Below are 20,302 nucleotides of genomic sequence, written 5' to 3'. Positions count from 1 at the left end.
ACGGTGGTGGCGGGGGCGCAGATCGTGTGGGTCCTCTGTTCTGGAGGACGTGGCTGTTCCACGGCCCTTCCTCGTGGGGCGGGGGCTGTTTCCTGCTCCTAAGACAGGCCCTGCAGCCCCTGTCTCTTTTATGAAAAGCCATGTTTTGCACAATACTCTTCTCTACACTGTTTCCTAATATCTAAATGGGCTTCCCTGGTGGCTCAGATGGTAAAGAATCTGCTTGCAGTGCAGGAGACCCGGGTTCAATCCCTGGGTCAGAAAGATCCCCTGGAGAAGAAAATGGCTGTGCACCCCAGGATTCTTGCCTGGAGAATTCCATGGATCGCAGGGCAGCAAGACTTGGGGGGCATTTCTGCACTGCCTGCCCCACCAGGACTGTCAGGAGCATTTATGGAAATGTGTGACTCAGCAAAGATGGCGGGGTCTCTGGACAGGCCAGGCCCAGAGGTCCGGTAGCTGCCCGTGAGTCTGGGCCCAAGGCTCCCGCGTCCTCTCCCGGGGTTCTTTTTCCCGCCATTGTGTATGTGGGCTGACGACTAAAGGCAAATAGGGCTCCTGACAGGTCCTGACTCAGGGCTGTGTGGCCAGGACCAGTCACCGAGCCAGGGTGAAGGCTGGAGGCCGTGGGCAGCCAGTTTGGGTGGTACTGGATGGAAGGTGGAGGCTGTTTGCACAAGACAGCCAGAGTCAAAACTCCCACAAGCAGGCTCCAAAGGGCAGAGAGTCACACAGAAATCTTTCTGCCTTCTTCCCCTAGAGACAATCCTGCAAATACCTGACTACACTGTCAGGCCCCTGTCTTCCCTTCCTGAAGCTCATTCCTATCTCATCCACCTGCTCTTGTTTTTTTCCTCCTCTTTTTTCTTAAAAGGCCCCTCTTCTGATGGTGTCAAGTCGCGAGTATCCTTCCCAGGGAATCCAGTCCCTAGGGTGGGGCCTCAGGGCTCAGTCCTCAGTCCTTTCCTCCCGAGGGAGCTCATTAGGTCCATGGCTGCAGAACACCACCCACGCTGAAGGTCCAGTGCCATGTCATCACATCCAGCTCAGATGTGACAGCTCCCCTAGACACGGCTACCAGACACTGAGGTCCAAGAGGTTAAACCATGTTCCCTCACCCAGACTGACCCTCAGCTCACGCTCTCACGGGGCTGCCGTTCCACCCTCTTCATGTTGTTGCCGTTCAGTTGCTAAGTCGTATCCAGTTCTCTGTGACCCCCATGGACTGCAGCACGCCAGGCTTCCCTGTCCTTCACCAGCTCCTGGAGTTTGTGCAAACTCATGTTCATTGGGTCAGTGATGCTATCTAACCATCTCATCCTCTGCCACCTTCTTCTCCTCTTGCCCTCAATCTTTCCCAGCATCAGGGTCTTTTCCAATAAGTCAACTCTTCGCATTTGGTGGCCAGAGTAGTCGAGCTTCTGCTTCAGCATCAATCTTTCCAATGAATATTCAGGGTTGATTTCCTTTAGGATTTGCCGGTTTGATCTCCTTGCTGTCCAAGGGACTCTCAGGAGTCTTCTCCAGCACCACAATGCCACCCTCCCTGTGGCTCAGGCCAGAACTCAAAGCTTCTCTGACAATTTGTTCTTTTACATCCCACTTCCACCCGGCCAGGAGATAAGCATGACTCTTTCCTCAGAACATGTCAGAGTCTGGTCACTCCTCACCTCCTCTGCTGCCCTCCCCACACAGGAATCAGGGCAGCAACTCCTCATGGGCCTCCAAGGCCCCCATGACCTTTATCCAGTGTCCCCAACCTCATCTCCAAATATCTGAGCTCCAAGGAGCTGGAATGCAGAATGTGTGGTGGTCAGAGGAGGTCAGAGGAGATGCCACAGGGATGGCGCCTCAGCCACCAGACGGAACTCTCTCTGGAGCAGGGGTTCTCCAGAACTGACCTAGCAAAGCTAAAAAACAAGTCTCAAAGGTGTCAAACCCACTGGTAAGTAACTCAACTGTCTGCCATGACAAAGCCCATGCTCTCTAATGGGAGAGAACAAAATCCAGATGACCCACAACAAAACAAAAAATGCAAACATGGATATACAAAGACATGAAAGAACATATAATTGACTATTGAAAGCAAAAAATGATAACCATGTATTATGGGGTTTAGAACATGTGTAGGAGTAAAAAGTATGACATAAAGCACAAAGAATGAGGCAGGAGAAACGGAAGTTCACTGTTTTGAGAACCTTGTATTCCTGTGGAGTGGAGTAATATAATAAAGGCAGACTGTGATGAGCTGATGCTACATATTGAACACAAGAACAGCCACAAAGAGATAAAACAAAGAAGTACAGCTCATAAGTCAAGAGTGGAGGAAAAAAATGGAATTAAGAAATGTTCAGCATCAAAAAGTATAGAAAGAGAGGAAAATATCAAAAAAGACAAATGAGACCAATAGAAAATGAATAACAAGAAAGTAGATTTAAACCCAACTATATGGATAATTACATTTAATGTAAATGTAATGTGATGTAAATGTAAAGCTTAAAAACTTTCAGTAGATTTAAACCCAACTATATGGATAACTGGGCTTCCTGGGTAGCTTGATCGGTAAACAATCTGGCTGCAATATGGGAGACCTGGGTTTGATCCCTGGAGGAGGGCATGTCAACCCACTCCTGTATTCTTGCTTGGAGAATTCCATGGACAGAGGAGGCTGGAGGGCTACAGTCCATGTGATCACAAAGAGTTGGACAGGACTAAGCCACTAAGACACACACACACACACACACACACACGTATGGATAATTACATTTAATGTAAATGGCTCAAAAACTTAACCAAAAAGCTGAAATTGCCAGAACTAATAAGAAATCCACTTCAAACATAAACATGTTAAAAGTAAAAAAGAGGGAACGGGATATAACTAGGAGTACTGAGTACAGCAAAGTTAGAGTGGTGATAGTAACATGGGGTAAAGAAGATGTCACCAAAAAGCACCAGAAATAAAGCACACATTTTTATAAGAATAAAGGGGTTGATTCATCAAGAAGACACAACAATCCCAAGGACGTACCCAATAACAGAAACAGAAAAAGCATGACGTAAAGCCCAAGAGAACTAAGAAATGAAACCATATATCCACAATAGGGTTGGATATTGCAATTCTTATCCTTCAGTAATGGACAGGACAAGTAGACAAAAAATAAGTAAAGATACAGAAAATTTGAACTACACACTATCAACCAACTTGAACTAACTGACATCTGTAGAATCTTTCGCCCAGTAACAACGGTACACATTGTTTTTTAAGTGCACGTGGAACAAGTCACCAAGGTGGTGGTGTTAGCTGCTCAGTCATGTCTGACTCTTTGTGACGCCATGGACTGTAGCCCGTCAGGCTTCTCTGTCCTTGGGATTCTCCAGGCAAGAATACTGGAGTGGATTGCCATTCCCTTCTCCAGAGGATGTTCCCAACCCAGGGATCAAACCCAGGTCTCCTGCTTTGCAGGCAGATTCTTTACCATCTGAGCTACAGGGAAGTCCCAAGATACACCATGTATCTCAGTAAATCAAAAAAGACTGAAGTTATATGGTCACAAAGGATTGAACAGAAATCAATACCAGGGACTTTCCTGGTGGTCCAGTGGTTAAGAATCTGTCTGCCAATGCAGCGGCAATGAGTTCCATCACTGGTCCAGGAGGATTCAACATGCCACAGGACAACTAAGTCTGCAAGCTGGAACTACTGAAGACCGTGCACCTAGAGCCTCTGCTCTGCAGTAAGAGACACCACTGCAGTAAGTCCATGCTGCAACTAGAGAATAGCCCTCACACAGCAATGAAGACCCAGCACAGCCAAAGATAAATTTAAAAAAAGATAGAAATCAGTGCCAGAAAGATGACTGGAAAATACCCAACTATTTGAAAATTAAGTAATATACTTCTAAATAACAAATGGATCAGAAAAAGAACTACAAGGTAAATTAGAAAATATTTTAAGCTGAATAAAAATGAAAACGCAACACACCAAAATTTGTGAGATATAGCTAAAGTATGCTCTGAGGGAAATCTCTAGCTTTATGTTATTATATAAAAAAAGAAAGATCTATATTAATGAGCCAAGCTTCCTCCTTCAGTAGCTAGAAGGAGGAGAGCCCATTAGATCTGGATCATTAGAAGGAAAGGAACTGCATGGAAGTATTTTTTTATAAAATGAAACGTGTACTAAACCACATGACCCAGCAATCCATTCAATCCCACTGACTCCAAGGGAAATAAAAATGTTATGTCCCTGTAAATGCTTGTTCTTGGATACTCATAGTTGCCTTATTCATAAAAGCTCCCAACCTGAAATAACCCAGCTGTCCTTCAACAGGTGAATGGATAAACAAACTGCAGACCAGCCACACCTGGAATGGTACTCGTCAATAAAAAGGAAAGAATGACATAGACAACTCACGGACGAGGCTCAGAAACAACGTTGGGTCAAAAAAGGGTACGTTTTATGTAATTTCTTCTCTGCGAAAGTCTCAAAAAGATACATCTAACCTGCGGTTTCAGAGAGAGGATGTGGTTGACACAGACCTGTGACAGAGGGGCGGGGGTTAAGCAGGAAGAGGCACAGCACGTTTTTAGGTGATGGAAACGTTCCAGGTCTTGGTTCTGGTGACAGTTGACAAGGATGGATAAAACTTTCAAAGCCTTATCAAAATACACACTTAAACAGGAGCCTATTATGATGCATGTCATACATAAATAGGAGTGATCCAAGATCCAGAAGGCAATGGGACTTTAACAAACCAACACCTGAGTCTATGAGGCATCCTGAGGGCTGGGCTTCTCGCGTTACAGTCTGAATGGACAGCACAGGTAGTGGCCCAGGGAGACAGGAGGGGTGTCACCCAGCGTCTGCTAGGTTGTCAGGACAGGGCATTCCGGGGGGCTGGGCACTTGGGGGGTTGTGGAGGACACAGCATGGCTGCCTTAACAGCAGTATGTGACTTTACATTCTGTAACGGCACCGGGCTTCAACGCTTAACTCATACATATTCAATCCAGGGGCAGCCTACAGCTTCCTGTATTTTTTTAATTTAAAAAAATGATAGCAAGGCCTTACCAGAGAGTTGCTTGATGGCCACGGGTCTCACTTTGTAGGGAGTTCTGCAAGAGAGAAGGCAGTTCCACTGTAAGACACCATCAAAGACGTCCACACACATCTGGCCCAAAAGATAAGCACTTGGGCTGAATTAGAATTTATCAGTGAATTAGGTCTTTTAAAAAAATGAGCTTCTTTGGTGGTTCTGAGCTTCTTCATTCAGAGAAATTCTCAACACTTTAAATATATTATTTAAATAATGGACCCCCTCTGCCATGTGCATATTTGGTTAATAAAACAAGCATGTTGAATGCAGCTTGGATGGCAGAGTTGCCTTGGTCTGCCTTGACACCTGGCTGATGCAGGAGGCTCTCCCACTTTGGCTTGGTTTGGGCTCTTGCCGACGGCATCCCCCACATACACAAGACAGGATGGTGTCAATAACTCAGGCGAAAATGCACTGGCACCTTGGTGATGTCATCACCTTGGTGATGCACCTTGATGATGTCATCACCAGTAATCAAGAGACCCACAGGGGTGGGGAGAGGATACTGGTGATGTCACCACAGATTGAAGGTCACGGTCCCTGACATACAAGGACCCCCAGCAAAGCTGGGGATGGGGGAGATGATTAAGTCAATGGGAAATAGGCAAAGAATAGGAACAGGAAATGGTTGACAGCAGTTAACAAAAATAAAGAGAGGCACCATAACAAAGAGGCTATTTTTTTACCCAACGGCTTAGCAAAATTCTAGAACCTGATGACAAGAGTGCCACAGGGCACAGGGGATCAGACTCCGACAGGTGTTGCTGGTGGGAGTATGGACTGCCAGCACCCTGGGGAGAGCAACCACGGAGTCAAGTTTAAAATCCACGGTCTCATCAGGTGAACCTAGGAACGAAAGCAGTAACTCCTTTGATTCTCTCTTACGGCAGCGGCCCCCCCAGCTTCTGGCACCAGGGCCTGGTTTTACGGAAGACAGTTTTCCACGGACGGGGGAGGTGAGGGGGTGACTCTGGGATGATTCAAGTGCGTTACATTTATCATGCACTTTACTTCTAGTATTATTACACCTGCTCCACCTCGGATAATCAGGTATTAGATCCTGGAGTTTGGGCACCCCTATCTCACCGGGGTATCTTCATATGCCACTTGTTCATTCATTCAGCACATTTTTTCACTGAGTGCTCAGTGTGGTTGGGTTCTAGTGACATAACAGTGAACCAGACAAAAAGGCTTTGCCCTCATGGACCCAACGTTCCACGGTCAAGTACACCTTGAAAGGACATGGCTGCTGCCTTTCGAATAGCTAAGAAATACTCAGGCCCCTCTCCACTGGGGGTGGATGATGCCTCAGCTGAACTGTGGAAAGTCGTGAGGTTGTTAAAAAGATGGAGACAGTGTCCAAGTACCGAGGTGGAGGGATGCCCACGACACTTCATTAGGAAGATGGAGCAAGAGACAGGGTCACAGGTACAGACAGATAAGCCCTGGAGGAAGAAAGCATAGGTGCTGGAAGGATGCACACCAAACACCGAGCCTGGGTTTGAGCTGAGCCACTTCAGGCACGTCTGACTCTGTGCGGCCCCATGGACCGAAGCCCACCAGGCTCCTCTGTCCACGGGATTCTCCAGGCAGGAATTCTGAAGTGGGTTGCCGTGCCCTCCTCCAGGGGATCTTTCTGACCCAGGCGTCTCTGGGACGTCTAACTGCATTGGCAGGTGGGTCCTTTGCCTCTAGCATTAATTGGGCTCATACCTGTGGTTTAATGGTTTCCAGGCCACAGAAAAAAATTGTCTGCAATGTAAAATGCCGATAAAATATAAAAATAACAGCTGCGTAGCACTATGGCTGATGGACAGACAACTCCATGAGCGTCTCAAATCTTGGCCTCCCCATGAGGGGTTCCTCCTGGGAAAGAGTATGGAGGGGCAAGGCCCCCAGACCTCCTCATGGAAGCACCTTGCCTAGAGAAAGGGCCTCTTCCAAAGACCCCTGGAAGCTGGTTATTTGGGATGTGGGTACCTTCACTACAGAGGCTTCACAGTAATGGTATTCGGGTCCTGGCAAATCATAGAGCACCCTCCTCAGAACCCATGCAGTGTGAAGCGTGGTCCCACCTGCTGAGCTTGTGGCGGGGAGGGCTTGGCCAAGGTAGTACCAGCAGTCTTGGTCCTCACACCGACAAACTGAGCAGGGTGACTCCATCTTCCCTGGTTCCCCCCACCCTAGCAGGCGTCAGCCTCGTCAGCTTGCAGACTCTGGGAGACAGAGCTGCAGGAGGGGGAGCTCGCTGAAACCCCCCGAATGTGCGTGGAGCTGACGGTGAAGCAGCTGTGGCGTGCTCCGGGCCATGTGTTGGCCCTACCCAGGAGAGGAGTGAGGGGCTGGGGTCTGGGTAACCAAGTGAGAGGGTGGAGAGCCACGGCGAGGTGACTGTCACCAACCCTCTTCCTCCTCCCTCCGCACCCCGCCCCCATAAGCAGCACTGACACCGGGGCAGTGGGGAGAGAGGGAGCCTGGTGCTTTCCCTCCCTCCCCCTCATCCCTGTTTCTCTTTTTTCCCCCTCCTCTGCGGCCACAAGACTGTCTCTCCTCCCTTCCTCCCCACAGGCCTGATGCGGGTGCGGGAGGTGGTAGTGAACCAGCCGAGCAGGTGAGGGAGGTGGGTGGGGGGAGAGGCAGAGCCGTGCATCCCAGCACACGCGGACCACAGCTGGGCCCTGCAAAATGGCACTTGGCTCCTCCATCCTTAATCCTCTTGATTCTCAATGGCAGGAGTGTTCTCAGAACCAGTCACGGCGCTTCCACGAATGAATAAACTCCTGCCTCAGCCCAAAAATGAGTTGCAGCTTCATTATTTCTTCCTCAACAACAGGACCAACATAAACCACTTTCCACTTGCCTTGAACTTGTATTTGTCTTTTTCTGAAATGTAACTATGTCTTTTCAAACATGTTTAGTGGGAGCCAGGATGGAATCCAGGAGGCATTTTCCCAGCTGGCGTATGTGGTCACATACACCACCCATGCAAGTGCTCAGCCATTTCATGCAGTGGACACCTCATATATCACAGCTTGGCTAAAACTGGAACTAAAGGAGTGATTTTGTCACACGTGTGCTGTGCCCTCCTGGCTCTTCCCTCTCTCCACATGCCCTGCCCTGTGCCCCATCTTTCCCTGAACTATTTAAGCGCCTGTTTCTCTCCTTTGATGAGGGTCTTGAAGCATGAGTGGCAGAAACAGAAGGTGTTCTCAGGAGGCAACATGCCTGTCAGTGGGACACCATGGGATCCAGAACGTCCCCGGTCCAGCAAGGACCAGATGCTCGGTCCCTCCGAGCAGGGTCTGAGCAAAGTTGGGACGTGTCTACTTGCGTTTGCTGGTTTTCAGGAATCGGGTGGTTAGCAATCAGCTTTCTTACCATTTCTGAAAGAAAGAGGAAGCCACTCAGCCCACTATTTGATAAGAGCCCCTCTGACTTTGGTGAATACATGCCAGGTTATTTAAATTGCTGGTCTGAAACATTTGCTGATCATTAAGGCAAGAAGTATTTTGAAGAGAGAGTCAGAAGGTCATGAAATTTGGCTTGAAACGAGCTGAAAAGATTAGTATAAGAGACGGGGCACCCTGATTTCTGATCGGTATCCAGCTGATCACCGTCAAGAGTCCTTGGAATTTGGAGAAAAGACTGTGAAAACGCCACATGAGAACATGACCTGGGCAGAAGGCAGGTGAGGTGGACCATCTGATGCCCCCAGGGAGCCCCTCTTGCAAGGTGGTTCCTGAATCTGAGGCTGGCGGGGGTGGGGGTGGGGGGTGGACAGGCACTGACCAGGCTGGTAAGGCTGAGGGGCTGCAGGGTCTTCAGAGATGGAGGAAGCTGGAAGGACACAACCTGATGTGACTGTCTTCTGAGAAGAAGCAAAATTCATCCAGCACTTTCCAAAAAGGGAAACCCTGTGTCTGGTGGACATGACCTTCTGGTCACTGCTGGGGTCATGGGTAGTTTCCTAGGTTTCCCACACTTTACATCTGTGATTCTGGTGTCACATGTTCGAATCACCTTTGTTGTGGTTTAGTCCCTCAGTCATGTCTGACTCTTTGCAACCCCATGGACTGTACCCTGCCAGGCTCCTCTGTCCATGGGATTCTCCAAGCAAGAGTACTGGAGTGGGTTGCCATTTCCTTCTCCAGAAGGTCTTCCCGGCCCAAGGATCGAACCTGGGCCTCCTGCACTGTAGGTGGATTCTTGACCACTGAGCCACTGGGGAAGCCCTGGAATCACCTGGTGAGCTTTAAAAATAAATCCCTCACAAATTTGAATTTACTAGGTCCTAGGGGGGCACTGGCCATCAGCACCTTTTTGAAGATCCCTGGTGGTTTAAACCTTTAGGCAGGGCTGACAGTCACTGTTCTGTTGGGCTAGATCACACTATGCATATATAAAATGGCAGGACAGCCCAGTGGCAGCTGGAATGGTGGAACTGGAGAGCAGGAGGCAAAGGAGCAGATGGGAGGCCTGGATGGGGGCTCGGGTGTGAAACCTTGGGAATACTGCCTCTTCAGGGCTGAGAGCAAGAAAACAAACACAGACGGGGAGAAGCTGGAGGGGGAAGCTCCAAAAAAATGGAAAAGGTCCACAACCCCAAATGCAGGGAGTGGGTGAAGGCAGCAGACAGAGATGCTCAGTGGTCAGAATGGTGATCAAGGGGGTCCCGGCCAACATCACCACCACCTGGGAACCTGCGGAAATGCCAGTTCTGGGGCCCCACCCCAGACCTAGGGAACCAGATGGAGGGGCTGGGGAGCAGGAGGGAAGAGGCTCTGCTTCACCCAGCTCCTGGGGATGCACGAGGCTGGTGGCCTGGGGGCAACGCGTAGGTCTGCAAAGTGAAAGTTGTGGGGACCACTAATACCAGTTCCCAGCCTCTGCGCCACTGACCTTCGGGCAGGTGAGTCTGGGGTGGGGGGTGGGGCTGGCCCTGGGCTCGGGGACATGGAGCAGCAGCCCTGGTGTCTGCCCTCTGGGTGCTAGACACCTGTCCCCGCTGTGGCAGCCAAAACATTAGACTTCCCCCAGCGTCTCCTGGGGAACAAAACTGCACGCCATTGACAAGGGCTGGCACAGAATAAAGTGCCAAACGAGATATGATGAAGTGACAAAACAGAATAGACAACCTACAAACTGCTTTAACTAATTCAGGAAACACGCAGCTTTGCTCCATCAGAGACCAGATCGCACGGACAGGACACTTCCCCTCTGATGACATCATTTTATCTTGTGGATGTCAAGGGTGACAGGTCACTCGTGCCTTTCCTCATGAATACAGATCTGGGTCAGGCTGGAGCTGGTGCTGCAATTTACAACAATGTTCTTGGAGTCTTTGGGGATTCAATTAGCATTCTTCCTTCCGGGGAGCCCGGAGCCGATAATCAGAGCGTAATCAGCACCAGAGCACGTGGGAGCAGAAACTCCTGATGATGAAATTAAAAATTCAGTAGACTGATGGACACAAAAGGAGGGGGAGGGGAGGCCTGGCAGAAGAACCCAGTGCTCAGGGCAGGACAGTACTGGCCGCCCACCACTGAGCTCAAAGGACAGTGGAGGTTGTTCTAACGTTCCAGGACTTCGTACCTCCTGGGGTTTGTTACCTCCTCGGCTTTCTGCAACAAAGCCTGGCAGTTCTCACTGGCAGTCCTTGCCGGTGACTGGGCGCCCTGCACCCAGGTCCGAGTGATAACTGACGTTTGCTCAGTTCTGCACGCACCTTGGGTCGGGGGAAACTTTAAGGAACTTACATTGGAGGTCCCAGGGACCGCATCCCAGGAGCCTAAATATTTCCACACTGCCATCAGGCAGCCAGGGGCCCTCCGGTGGCTGGGACGTGAGAGGGTCTGCCTGGACACACCCCCTCCTGCAGGCTGGAACAGCTGTATCAGTCCACCCGGATGGCTGGGTTGACCCGTGTTGCTCAGAAGGGGATGCAGTGAGTGGCAGGAGCAACAGGCAGGGGTCCCCAGGGGTACCCCATGCCCAATCTCACTCCCGCTCCCAGCCTTGCATGGAACACGGTTTGGATTCTGCCTGGCCCCACTGAAAATATAAAGTGGGGACCGCCAGGGACTCCGGCTGCTGGGCAGAGGGCCAGGCACGAGTGGGAGGCTCTGCTTAGTCCTCATCTTCCCTCTGGCCACAAGTGGTCAGGCTGTTCTACTGATGTTCACAAATGTGTTTACTGCCCAAGCCTCTACCTCTCCGGCCTCTCCTGGTTCCATTCCTCCAGCGCCCAGGCTTCCTCCCATCACTGGGCAGAGTAGCTGGTAGGCAGCGCTTGCTCAAGGGGTCAATGCCCAGTGTCACCAGGTGCTCTGGTCAGGGAATCTCCTGCTCTGATGGACAGGGGCCGGCTCTGCTGCTGTCACTTAGTCCTCGGCTTTCCCATCTGTAACTACCCCCTCAGAGGGCTCCTGTGGACCCTCGGCAAGGTCCCTGGCCACGCTTAGAGCTGCCGCTTTCCTGGAAAGTGACAAGTTCTGGACAGTAACCGGAAGCCTCCTACCCAGACTCTCCCATCTTTGGTTTAAACGCGGATTTCCCTGCATCCGCACATTAAGAAAACAACCCTGGAGACCCCAGCGTGCCTGCAGCGAGCTGTCAGACATGGCAAGAAAGAGCTGATGAAACCTGCCAGCCACTTACCGTTCTGAATTGGCGGGCATGGTGGGGTCAATGGAGACCATGGCATCATCCGTGGTCAGGAGGGAGATGGTGGTGTTCCTGGAAGACAGGAGAAGCCGTTGTCCTCACCCTCATGTTGTCTCCTGGGTGCACACTTGAATCTGGGCCTCCCTTGAGGTAGGAACCTGAGCACCAGGCGGACCTGCCCAAGGGGCTCTGAGTGGTCAGCCCCAAGACTCTGGCCCTCAGCTTGGTAACAGAATTAAGGGTTGCGGGTGCAGTTTTAAGTGCTCAACAGATGTGTAAGTCATTTGAAATGGGAATTGGAGAGAGTCTAATTTGTTGAGTTGGGAGGCTCAATAAAACTGTGGTAAAGTAGAAATGAACATTTATATCAGCTGGTAATGAATTCAGGGTTTGCTTTTCCCTTTCATTTCCTGGGGGAGTCCATCTAAACAGGCAAAAAGCTCTCCTACTAAACAGTTTTAAGAGGATAAGTTGAATCTTCCTCTAACCCCCATCTCTGGGGGGGCCTCTCACCCAAGGTATTGCCTTAATCATATGACTTAACTCTGGTTTTCAGTTGTGTATTTTTAAAATCTGTGCCATGGCAGTGACACCTGAATCGCAGGGTTGTTCTAAAAAGGAATATATATTTATTTCTTAGCACACTGCTTATCAAAAGATGCCCCAGACGGTGGGCCATTTCTTGCTGCTCCAAGCTGCCACTTGCTGTAATTTCAGGCGTGTAACCTATTGCCTGACTCTGAAAGGTCCTGACTGTCCTTCCTTCTCACCCTCCTTGACCTGGGTCGTAACTTTAAAGTTAACTGCAGGTCAAAGTTATTTCTGATTACTCTCTATAGTCACGAAGTTAGGACAGAAAATTCACTTGCTAGAACAAACTGCCGACTGTGGTTCTTGAGGGTAGGTTTCTGGTGTTTTCAACTTATTTCTGATATCAGTTTTTTCTTAAACTTTGATCTGGATCCCTGGGTCATCTGGGGCTGGGGGATCACAGCCTAAACATTACCACCCTTCTTTATCCTTTCTCCCCAAACAAAGGAATAAATGAAAGAAAGAAAAAAAAGAAACTTTTAAAACAGCAGTTTCTGCCTAATCCTGCTGAATGGTTCACTCCACTAACACAGCTATGGTTGTTGGTGGGCAGCTGGCAGCGGTGGCTGAAACCTCCAGGGACTCATCCATTGATTTGAAAGGTCCCATGTGCAAGGTGCAAGGTGAGTCCATCAACCCTTCCGGGCCTCCCATCCCCTACACTCAGCCACTCGGTCTCCCAGGTACCTGCCCCTCCGGGTGAATTTAAAGGCAACCCTCTGGTGGGGTGACTCTGAGTCACTCACCGAGGCAGGCCGGTAGCGATGCAGAACAGGTCCATAATATCACTGGAGTTGCAATACTTGCTAAAGACCACCTGCAAAAACAGAAGCACATGGCTGTGAGGGGCGGGCAGGAGTGGGGCAGCTGGTTTCCATGGTGATGTCAGATTCCAGGGGGTTCTCTCTGCTCCCGACCTGCAGGTTAATCTTACAAAGAAAAAACCAAAATCACCGTGGGCTCTGGAATGCTACATGCACATCTCATTGAGTTGACTTATACAAGTTGAGGAAAACATGACTCTCTTGTTCATTGCAGAGTTGTGAGAAATAATGCTATCACCCAGGTAAACACACTGGCAGGTGACATGCTGCCCTGCGTCCCGCTGGGGATGTTGATGTACCACCCACAACCTCGGCTTAATGATGCCCCATCTTGCGGGGCGGGTGCGGGAAGCTCAACGAGCTCTGGGGCCATTATGTTAAAAGACAATTTCAAGGTCATCAGCTTAAAAAGAAAAGATTGCCTTTTAGGATTTGGGGACTGGGGCTGCAGGACTAAATCAGACAGGGAATCACAATGAGAAAGGATGTGGTTGGAACCGTGGGTCCACACAGGGAACAAATTTCACGCAATGCAATTAATTCTGCACCCGGCCTGGGTGTCCAGTCCTGGCTGGACAGGAGAGAAACACGTTCACACCTGCACCTTTTGTCCGAGGGGTCTCGACTGTGAGTGTGGGCTCCAGAATCGCTCCCTGGGAGAGGGGGCTTCAAGTACAGCCTGCAGTTGTTCTCCAAGGCTGGACGGTGCACGGACAGTCCCCGCCAAGGCTCCTGTTTTCATCACAATAGCTGTTTTCCTTCAGTGTTCTCCCTGGAATGGCTGTAAGGCCCCTCTGCTCACCAGCAGGAGTGGGCAGAGCCACTCCTCTGAACATGGGCAGAGCCACGTTGAACAGAGTGGGGATTTTTCAGTGCCCAGAGCACCATTTTTTTTCAGCCAGATCAGTCTGCATCTTTTTTTAATTGGAAAGAGTGAAATAGAGCAAGCAGATATTTTCCCCACAAACGTGGCCGTTCCCTGACTACCACAGCTCCTGTGTGCCACTGGCCTGGCAACGCTGAGACAAAGCCAGCACCCCCGTCCAGGCTGCCCACTCCACCCCCCACCCCAGGCGGTGTCTGCACTCCCCAGCGACGGGGCCATTGATGGGCATTGTCCGCCCGCGGCCACCGTCCTGGCTCAATGCAGGTCCACCAGGACCCCTGCAGCACCGCTGTATTGGCCCTGCAGGCTCCTGCCCCAGCACCCAGCCTCAATTTCTATAATTCAGGCCTGGTGGTGCTGCCTTTCTGTGCAGAAGCCTTTGCTGCCCTGTGCGTCCACGGTGGAAGGAAGGTCCACCTCCCCGCTGGGCTCCTGAGGTTCTGGAGTGTGTCCCTGGAGCCTGTGTCCTGGCCAAGCTCTCAGCCCGCCTTCACTCTAGTCCACGGGCACCCCTCCCTGCCCTCTTTGGTTCCGGGGCCCCGCTTCCCAGGGGCTCTCCTCCCCTCTCTTCCTCCCAGCCATCAGGACTTGGCGCAGCTTCTCCACAGGGCCTCCCAGCTCCACTGCCAGCAGGGTCTTGCCTTCATCCATCGTGTTCTCAGGACAGCACACCTCCAGGGCCCCCGGCACAGGCTTTCATTCTCACTTTGGCTTCTAGGGCTGCGCCCGTGTGGGGTGAGGTATGGAGTCTGGCCATCCCACCACTGACGAGGGGCCATTTCTGACTTTCCCGTTTGAACCTTTCTGAAGTTTATGTCCATTTGGTGCAGACTGACTTTGTGGGTTTTCTCCAGACCCCAGTAAAGGGCAGGGGTGGGTGGGGGCGGAGGGTAGGGCAGCTTTGTCTGTGAACCTTTGATTTGTCCAAAGATTCCAGAAAGGGGTGAGGCGGCTTGCAGGTCATGACCAGATACTGGTCAGGAGTGGAGCATGGCTCCAGGAAGTCACGGCTGAGCAGGCCCTCCCCAGGGAAGACAGACCCAGAGCCTGGAATATCCGGGGAACCTCGACAAGAAGTGAGTCTGCCCAACTTTATAAGCACCCCTGATGAAATCTAGAGGCGAGTCTTTTGTGATGGTTTCCTAGCCTCGGGATAGCAAATAATAGAAGCTGTAAAAAGTCCAATTATGAAGCCTTCCAGCAAAGCAAGTTCAGGAGCGCCCATGGGGCACAATGCCATTCTCGCTGCCCCTTGTGACTGATTCAGCTCAACCCAGGGAGGGAGGCCAGCCTTCTCCTGTGTCCAGAACAGGCTTAGAGATTATTTTTGACACCAGGCTGGGGGGTAGGGGGCTAGAAGGAAATCAGGAATAAGCAGAAAAGACTGCATTGGGTGTCTTCCATTGCAATGGAAAACCATGCTGTGTCCACCGGTAAATCCACTTCAGCAGGCCTCTACTGTACAGAAATGCCCGGTTCTTTGATTTCTCTTTTGAACCCGTTGTGACATCTTACCAGTTTCCTTCTTCGGCTAAGACTTTGTTAGGGTAAAATTCTTTGATGTGTGGCCACTTTACATGTGTGTTTGATCAAGCTTTCACCTTATTATTAATAGTTGAGAAGCCTTTAGTGCGGACAACACAGGTGAGAAGCTAGGGCTGGAACATCACATGAACCCTAACATCAGCAGCACGTGAATCTAACGTGGGACACTCCCGGACAGCCCAGCTCTTTGCCAGGTGCCAGAAGAAGCTTCCAGCCTAGAAGGATTATTCCTGGCGTGGGAAAGCAGCCCATGCCCCACAAATGCGTGGTTGGCGTGGGAAGATCCCCCAGGCAGCCTGGTCAGGGGGGCACAAGGCTCTCTGTTCCCACGCTGAATCACTCTGCAAATCCTTTATCCTCAATCCAGAAATAAACAGCAGTTAAAAAAAAAGTGTTGGTGAAATGAAACATATAAGTGAGATGTGGAGACAGCAAGATTAACAGAGGAATAAAGATTTTATATTGCCATCCGACTAGAGGCAGAACCGGCTGCCATTCATCAGTAAGCACGACGGATCACCCCAACCCTTCCATGGGGTTTGACTGGCAGCTCTGCAATATGAACACAAGACAAGAGAAACAAATGGGAACCTAGAGGCCTCTTGTCTGCAGAACGCTGATCGTTCCGTGTATTCAGCCGGGACCTGTGAAGGTCACAGGGAACTCTGGTGCTGGAACCTACTGGTTGCCTGCAGAGTTGGACACTCAGGGAGCGCCAACCACCTGCCAAGCCCCGTTCCAAAGGGCCCCCATGGGAAGCAGCACACAGAGGTGGACAAGGCTCCCTTGGGCCCAGCTGGCAAGTGGTCAGGGAGCCAGGACCACAGCCCAGGTCTCCCTCTGGTCAATGCACACGTGACCCAAACACAGGCTCTTTGTGTGTGTGTGTGTGTGTTTAGTCGTTCAGTTGTATCCGACTCTTTGCAACCCCATAGACTGTAGCCTGCCAGGCTCCTCTTCCCATGGGATTCTCCAGGCAAGAATACTGGAGTGGGTTGCCATTGCTTCCTCCAGGGGATCTTTCCGACTTTTCTAAGCAATTCGGAGCTGGTGGCAATTGGGGTGAGTCCCAGGATCACGGGACCCAGGCCGACCACACCTGCCACCCGTGAGATCACTGCGGGAATGGCCCTGGAGAAGAGAGGGGAGGGAGGCCAGATCACAGGGGGCAGGGGGATGGGCAGGAGAGCCCAGCATCTCGAGTTGGCACCAGCACGGTTCTGTTTCTTGGTACCGACGGCACCTCCACCAACACACTTAGAAACCAGGGCTGGCGACTGTGTGACCGATGGTCAGAGCGCTGCCAACCAGCGTCCAGGTGGGCTCAGGGCTAAAGAGACGGGACTGCAGTTTCTAAAGGCTTGGGGGTGACTTCTTGTTCATTCTGAGTCTGGAGGTCTCCTCCAGGGACGGTACCCTATTGCGTTTTCATCTCTCTCCCCTGGTAGACCCCCTTCAGAGGTTTATGGAGGGAGGATGCAGAAAGTGGCCCCCGAGTTCCCGTGTTCCAGCCACACACTGCTGTCCATATGTCAAAAAGCAGGTGGACGGATGCTGTCCAAGCCCCCAGGCAGCTTAGATAATCGAGTTTCTGGTTTCGAGGTTAGGAGGATGGAGATTTGATCATTGCCCAGCGGGGCTCCCGGTGGGCACTCTGTGGTCTTCCTGCAAACAAGCCATAAGGGAGGGGTTTCATGTTCCTCGGGAGAGGTTCCAACCAGGACTTCTTGCCGAGAGACATGGCTACGTGTTTCAGCACTGGGACACTGTACAGGAGAGGGGACCCGCGTGAATACAGAGTGGCTGAGATGATCCAAAGTGGAAACCGATTATGATGGGGTGGGCGGGAACCAGGACACAGGTCACCCAGCAGTGGGGAGGGGTGGGACTCTAGGCTTCAGAGGGAGCTGCACAGGCCCTGAGGTTCACCCACAGATGGGGGCAGCCCCACCCATGCGTGCTGGACCTGTTCCAACAGGGAGTGTCTTTCACCTCCTGAGAGGGCCCTGCGTTCACTTCCCCAACTTGGCTCATGGACCCTTCCAGGGCTCCCCTGAGTCTGCCTCTCCATTCAGGCTGTGATCTGGCTCATCTGCCGTGTTTGTGTGTGTGTGTGTGTGTGTGTGTGTGTTAATCTGAAGGGTGCAGAATTAAGCCCAAAGTGTACTATTTTTCGGGCTTCCCTGGTGGCTCAGTGGTAAAGGATCTGCCTGTCAATGCAGGAGACGTAGGAGATGTGGGTTCGATCCCTGGATCAGGAAGATCTCCCAGAGAAGGGAATGGCAACCCACTCCTGTATTCTTGCCTGGGGAATCCCATGAACAGAAGAGCCTGGTGGGCTACAGTCCACGGGGTCACAAAGAGTCAGACGTGACTGAGCGACCAAGCAGCAGCAGCAGCAGTCTGGTTCCCAGTTTGGAGTGGCTGGTGCAGTGAGATATCTCTGGTAACCAGCCCATCCCTTCAGCAGTGGACTCTGCTGTGGGGAAACCTCCTGGACGGTGACACACAGGGTTTTATGCAGCTCAGACTCTGTCCCCTGGGTCTCTGACTTCACTCCCTGCCCCTGTCTGTGCATCCGTGACCGTGGTACATGGCTGGCCAGCCCCATGAGAGTCACGGCTGCTACAAAAAGATGCTGTGTTCCATCTTCGCCAGCGTCAGCTCTGATTTTTGCAGTATGCACTTGAGGGTTATGCCTGACACACACAACTTGAAATCCACATGTAAAATTCACATAGGTGAACTTCTTAAAAGAAAGTTTCCCCAAATGCTGGTATTAATGTCCATTACCTGCTCTCCTCTGTCTTTTTGCTTCCCCCTCTTCAAGGTGGCGGATGGAGGAGTCCAGGGTTGGCTCCCAGCAGTCCAGGCACAGAACGAGCCTGGAGGCTGTGGCTGGGGCGTTCAAACACAAGAAAGATCGGGTGTAGCATCCTTCCATTTGGTCTCCACAGGTGAAAATGACTTGTCATGGCCCCTGCCCCATTTACTCTGGCCATTTCAGCATCTACTCAGCCCAAATGTGGCTGCCAAGTAAACTATTTCCCTTCTGAGTAACTGGGAGCCCACATGGGAGGGGCAGTGGTTAAGAGAGCAGAGCAACCTAGAAAGCTGAGAGACAGCCAAGACAACCTCTGAGCACCCTCAGGGGCTGCAATGATCGCCCTTCCATATCTTGGTGTCCTGAGCTCTGTTTCCTAACTCTGTCTGAGGCACTTCCTTGCAGCTGCTGAGAACATTTCTTGCTGGGTTTGTCAAACTCTAGTTTGGGTTGGCTTAAAGTCAGTGACCACTGGAAGCTGTGGGTTTCCCACTCGACATTTGTGGCTCCACGCTGTGAAACGCTCCCAGTCCTGGACAAATGAGATAACCAAGTGGCAATTTAGGTTTGGGCTGAGTTTTGCAGTCTGGGGAAGCCAAAACCCACCGCGATCACAAAAGAGGAGTTCAATGTGTGGATGCTGGGCAGGGACCAGGCACCAGGCAGGACGAGGGCTGGTCGCAGACCTCCCGAGAGAGTAGTGCGTCCCTGGGAATTCTCTCTGGGAGGCCAGCTACAGTTTTTTTCTTGAGAGAGACATCTCACAGGGCTCATAAACCAGGATGGCATTACTTCCCTTTCAAAGTCATTAAACATTAATCTGTGTCAGGTAAGTTGTGCTTTTGGGTTGGTTGTAAAACATGCAATTACGTTCATTGTCTTGCTGTGAGGCTCACACTGAATGTGAAATTTTTTATCAACTGCCTTAGCAACAAATTTCACAGAGCATCTTTGAACTTGGAGTAACGAATCTTGAGCAAAATCTTCCTAATTATAATTCTAGTGCAGTTTCCCGCCCCCCCCCCAACGTGATTTTAAATGGCTACAGCTGAAGAAGAGAGTGATTGGGGTGGGGAGGTCTGCAGACACCAGGATGTGAGGTCCTGAAGCGGGGAGGGGAGAAAGGCAGGTTGTCCTTTCCGAGGGCACATGGTGAGCTCTGCTGCTCCAGGTGGTTCCCAACTCTGCTTCCTCCTCTGTTGATCGGACCTGGAGGCTCTGGTCCCCTCCTTGCTCCATCCACGTGGACTATGGATCTCAGCCCCCAGCATCTTAAATCTAACACTTCACCACAGCTGTATTTACTCCTGTATCTTGATGATGATGAATTATGCATATCCCACTGACATCAGAAATCTCCACCCAGCCAAACGAGGGTACTGACTTCTAAAAATAGCCAAACTGGCCTCCAAGAAATGGAAGGAAAATCATCACACTGGCAAGAATGACAAAGGGACGGAGAGCCCAAACCTGGAAGCAACCCAGATGCCCTTCAACGGGTGAATGTTAAACAAACTCTGGTCCATCCGCACTGAGGATGAATTATTGATCTAGACAGCTAAGATGGATCCCAAGGGATGTACGCTATGTGAATAAGTTAACCCCCAAACCTTACATACTGGATGGCTCCAGTCATATGACATTTCTGCTATGACAAAGATAGAGAGGACAGACAGCATTGGGCCGGGTAGGGGTGGGGGTGGAGGAAGGAGGTGGGTGTGGTCATGAAAGGGCTGGACTGTCTTCTGCCATGACTGTGGTGGAGGATACCAGACCCTACGCATGTGATTAAATTGTACAACTCCATATACGCCCTCAAATGAGCACAAGAAAATGAGGAAGTCTGAATAAAGCGGGGGACTGTCCCACTGTA

The 20,302-nt window shown here is 51.0% G+C and overlaps 1 protein-coding gene across 2 annotated transcripts in view; it reads right to left on the bottom strand.

Moving 5' to 3' along the window:
- PDE9A (phosphodiesterase 9A) overlaps positions 1-20,302 on the bottom strand; it is a 108,544-nt gene that overhangs the window by 62,671 nt on the left and 25,571 nt on the right. For both annotated transcript variants that reach the window (XM_055569745.1, XM_055569744.1), the window contains exons 2-4: positions 13,097-13,167; positions 11,754-11,831; positions 5,072-5,115 (exon numbers count right to left, since the gene is read on the bottom strand). In XM_055569745.1, the coding sequence (XP_055425720.1) occupies positions 5,072-5,115; positions 11,754-11,831; positions 13,097-13,167 (193 nt within the window). The remainder of the gene's footprint in view (positions 1-5,071; positions 5,116-11,753; positions 11,832-13,096; positions 13,168-20,302) is intronic.

Source organism: Bubalus kerabau, chromosome 2, assembly GCF_029407905.1.
Source record: "Bubalus kerabau isolate K-KA32 ecotype Philippines breed swamp buffalo chromosome 2, PCC_UOA_SB_1v2, whole genome shotgun sequence".
NCBI classification, from domain to species: Eukaryota; Metazoa; Chordata; class Mammalia; order Artiodactyla; family Bovidae; genus Bubalus; species Bubalus kerabau.
This window is presented reverse-complemented; position numbering and strand designations above follow the sequence as displayed.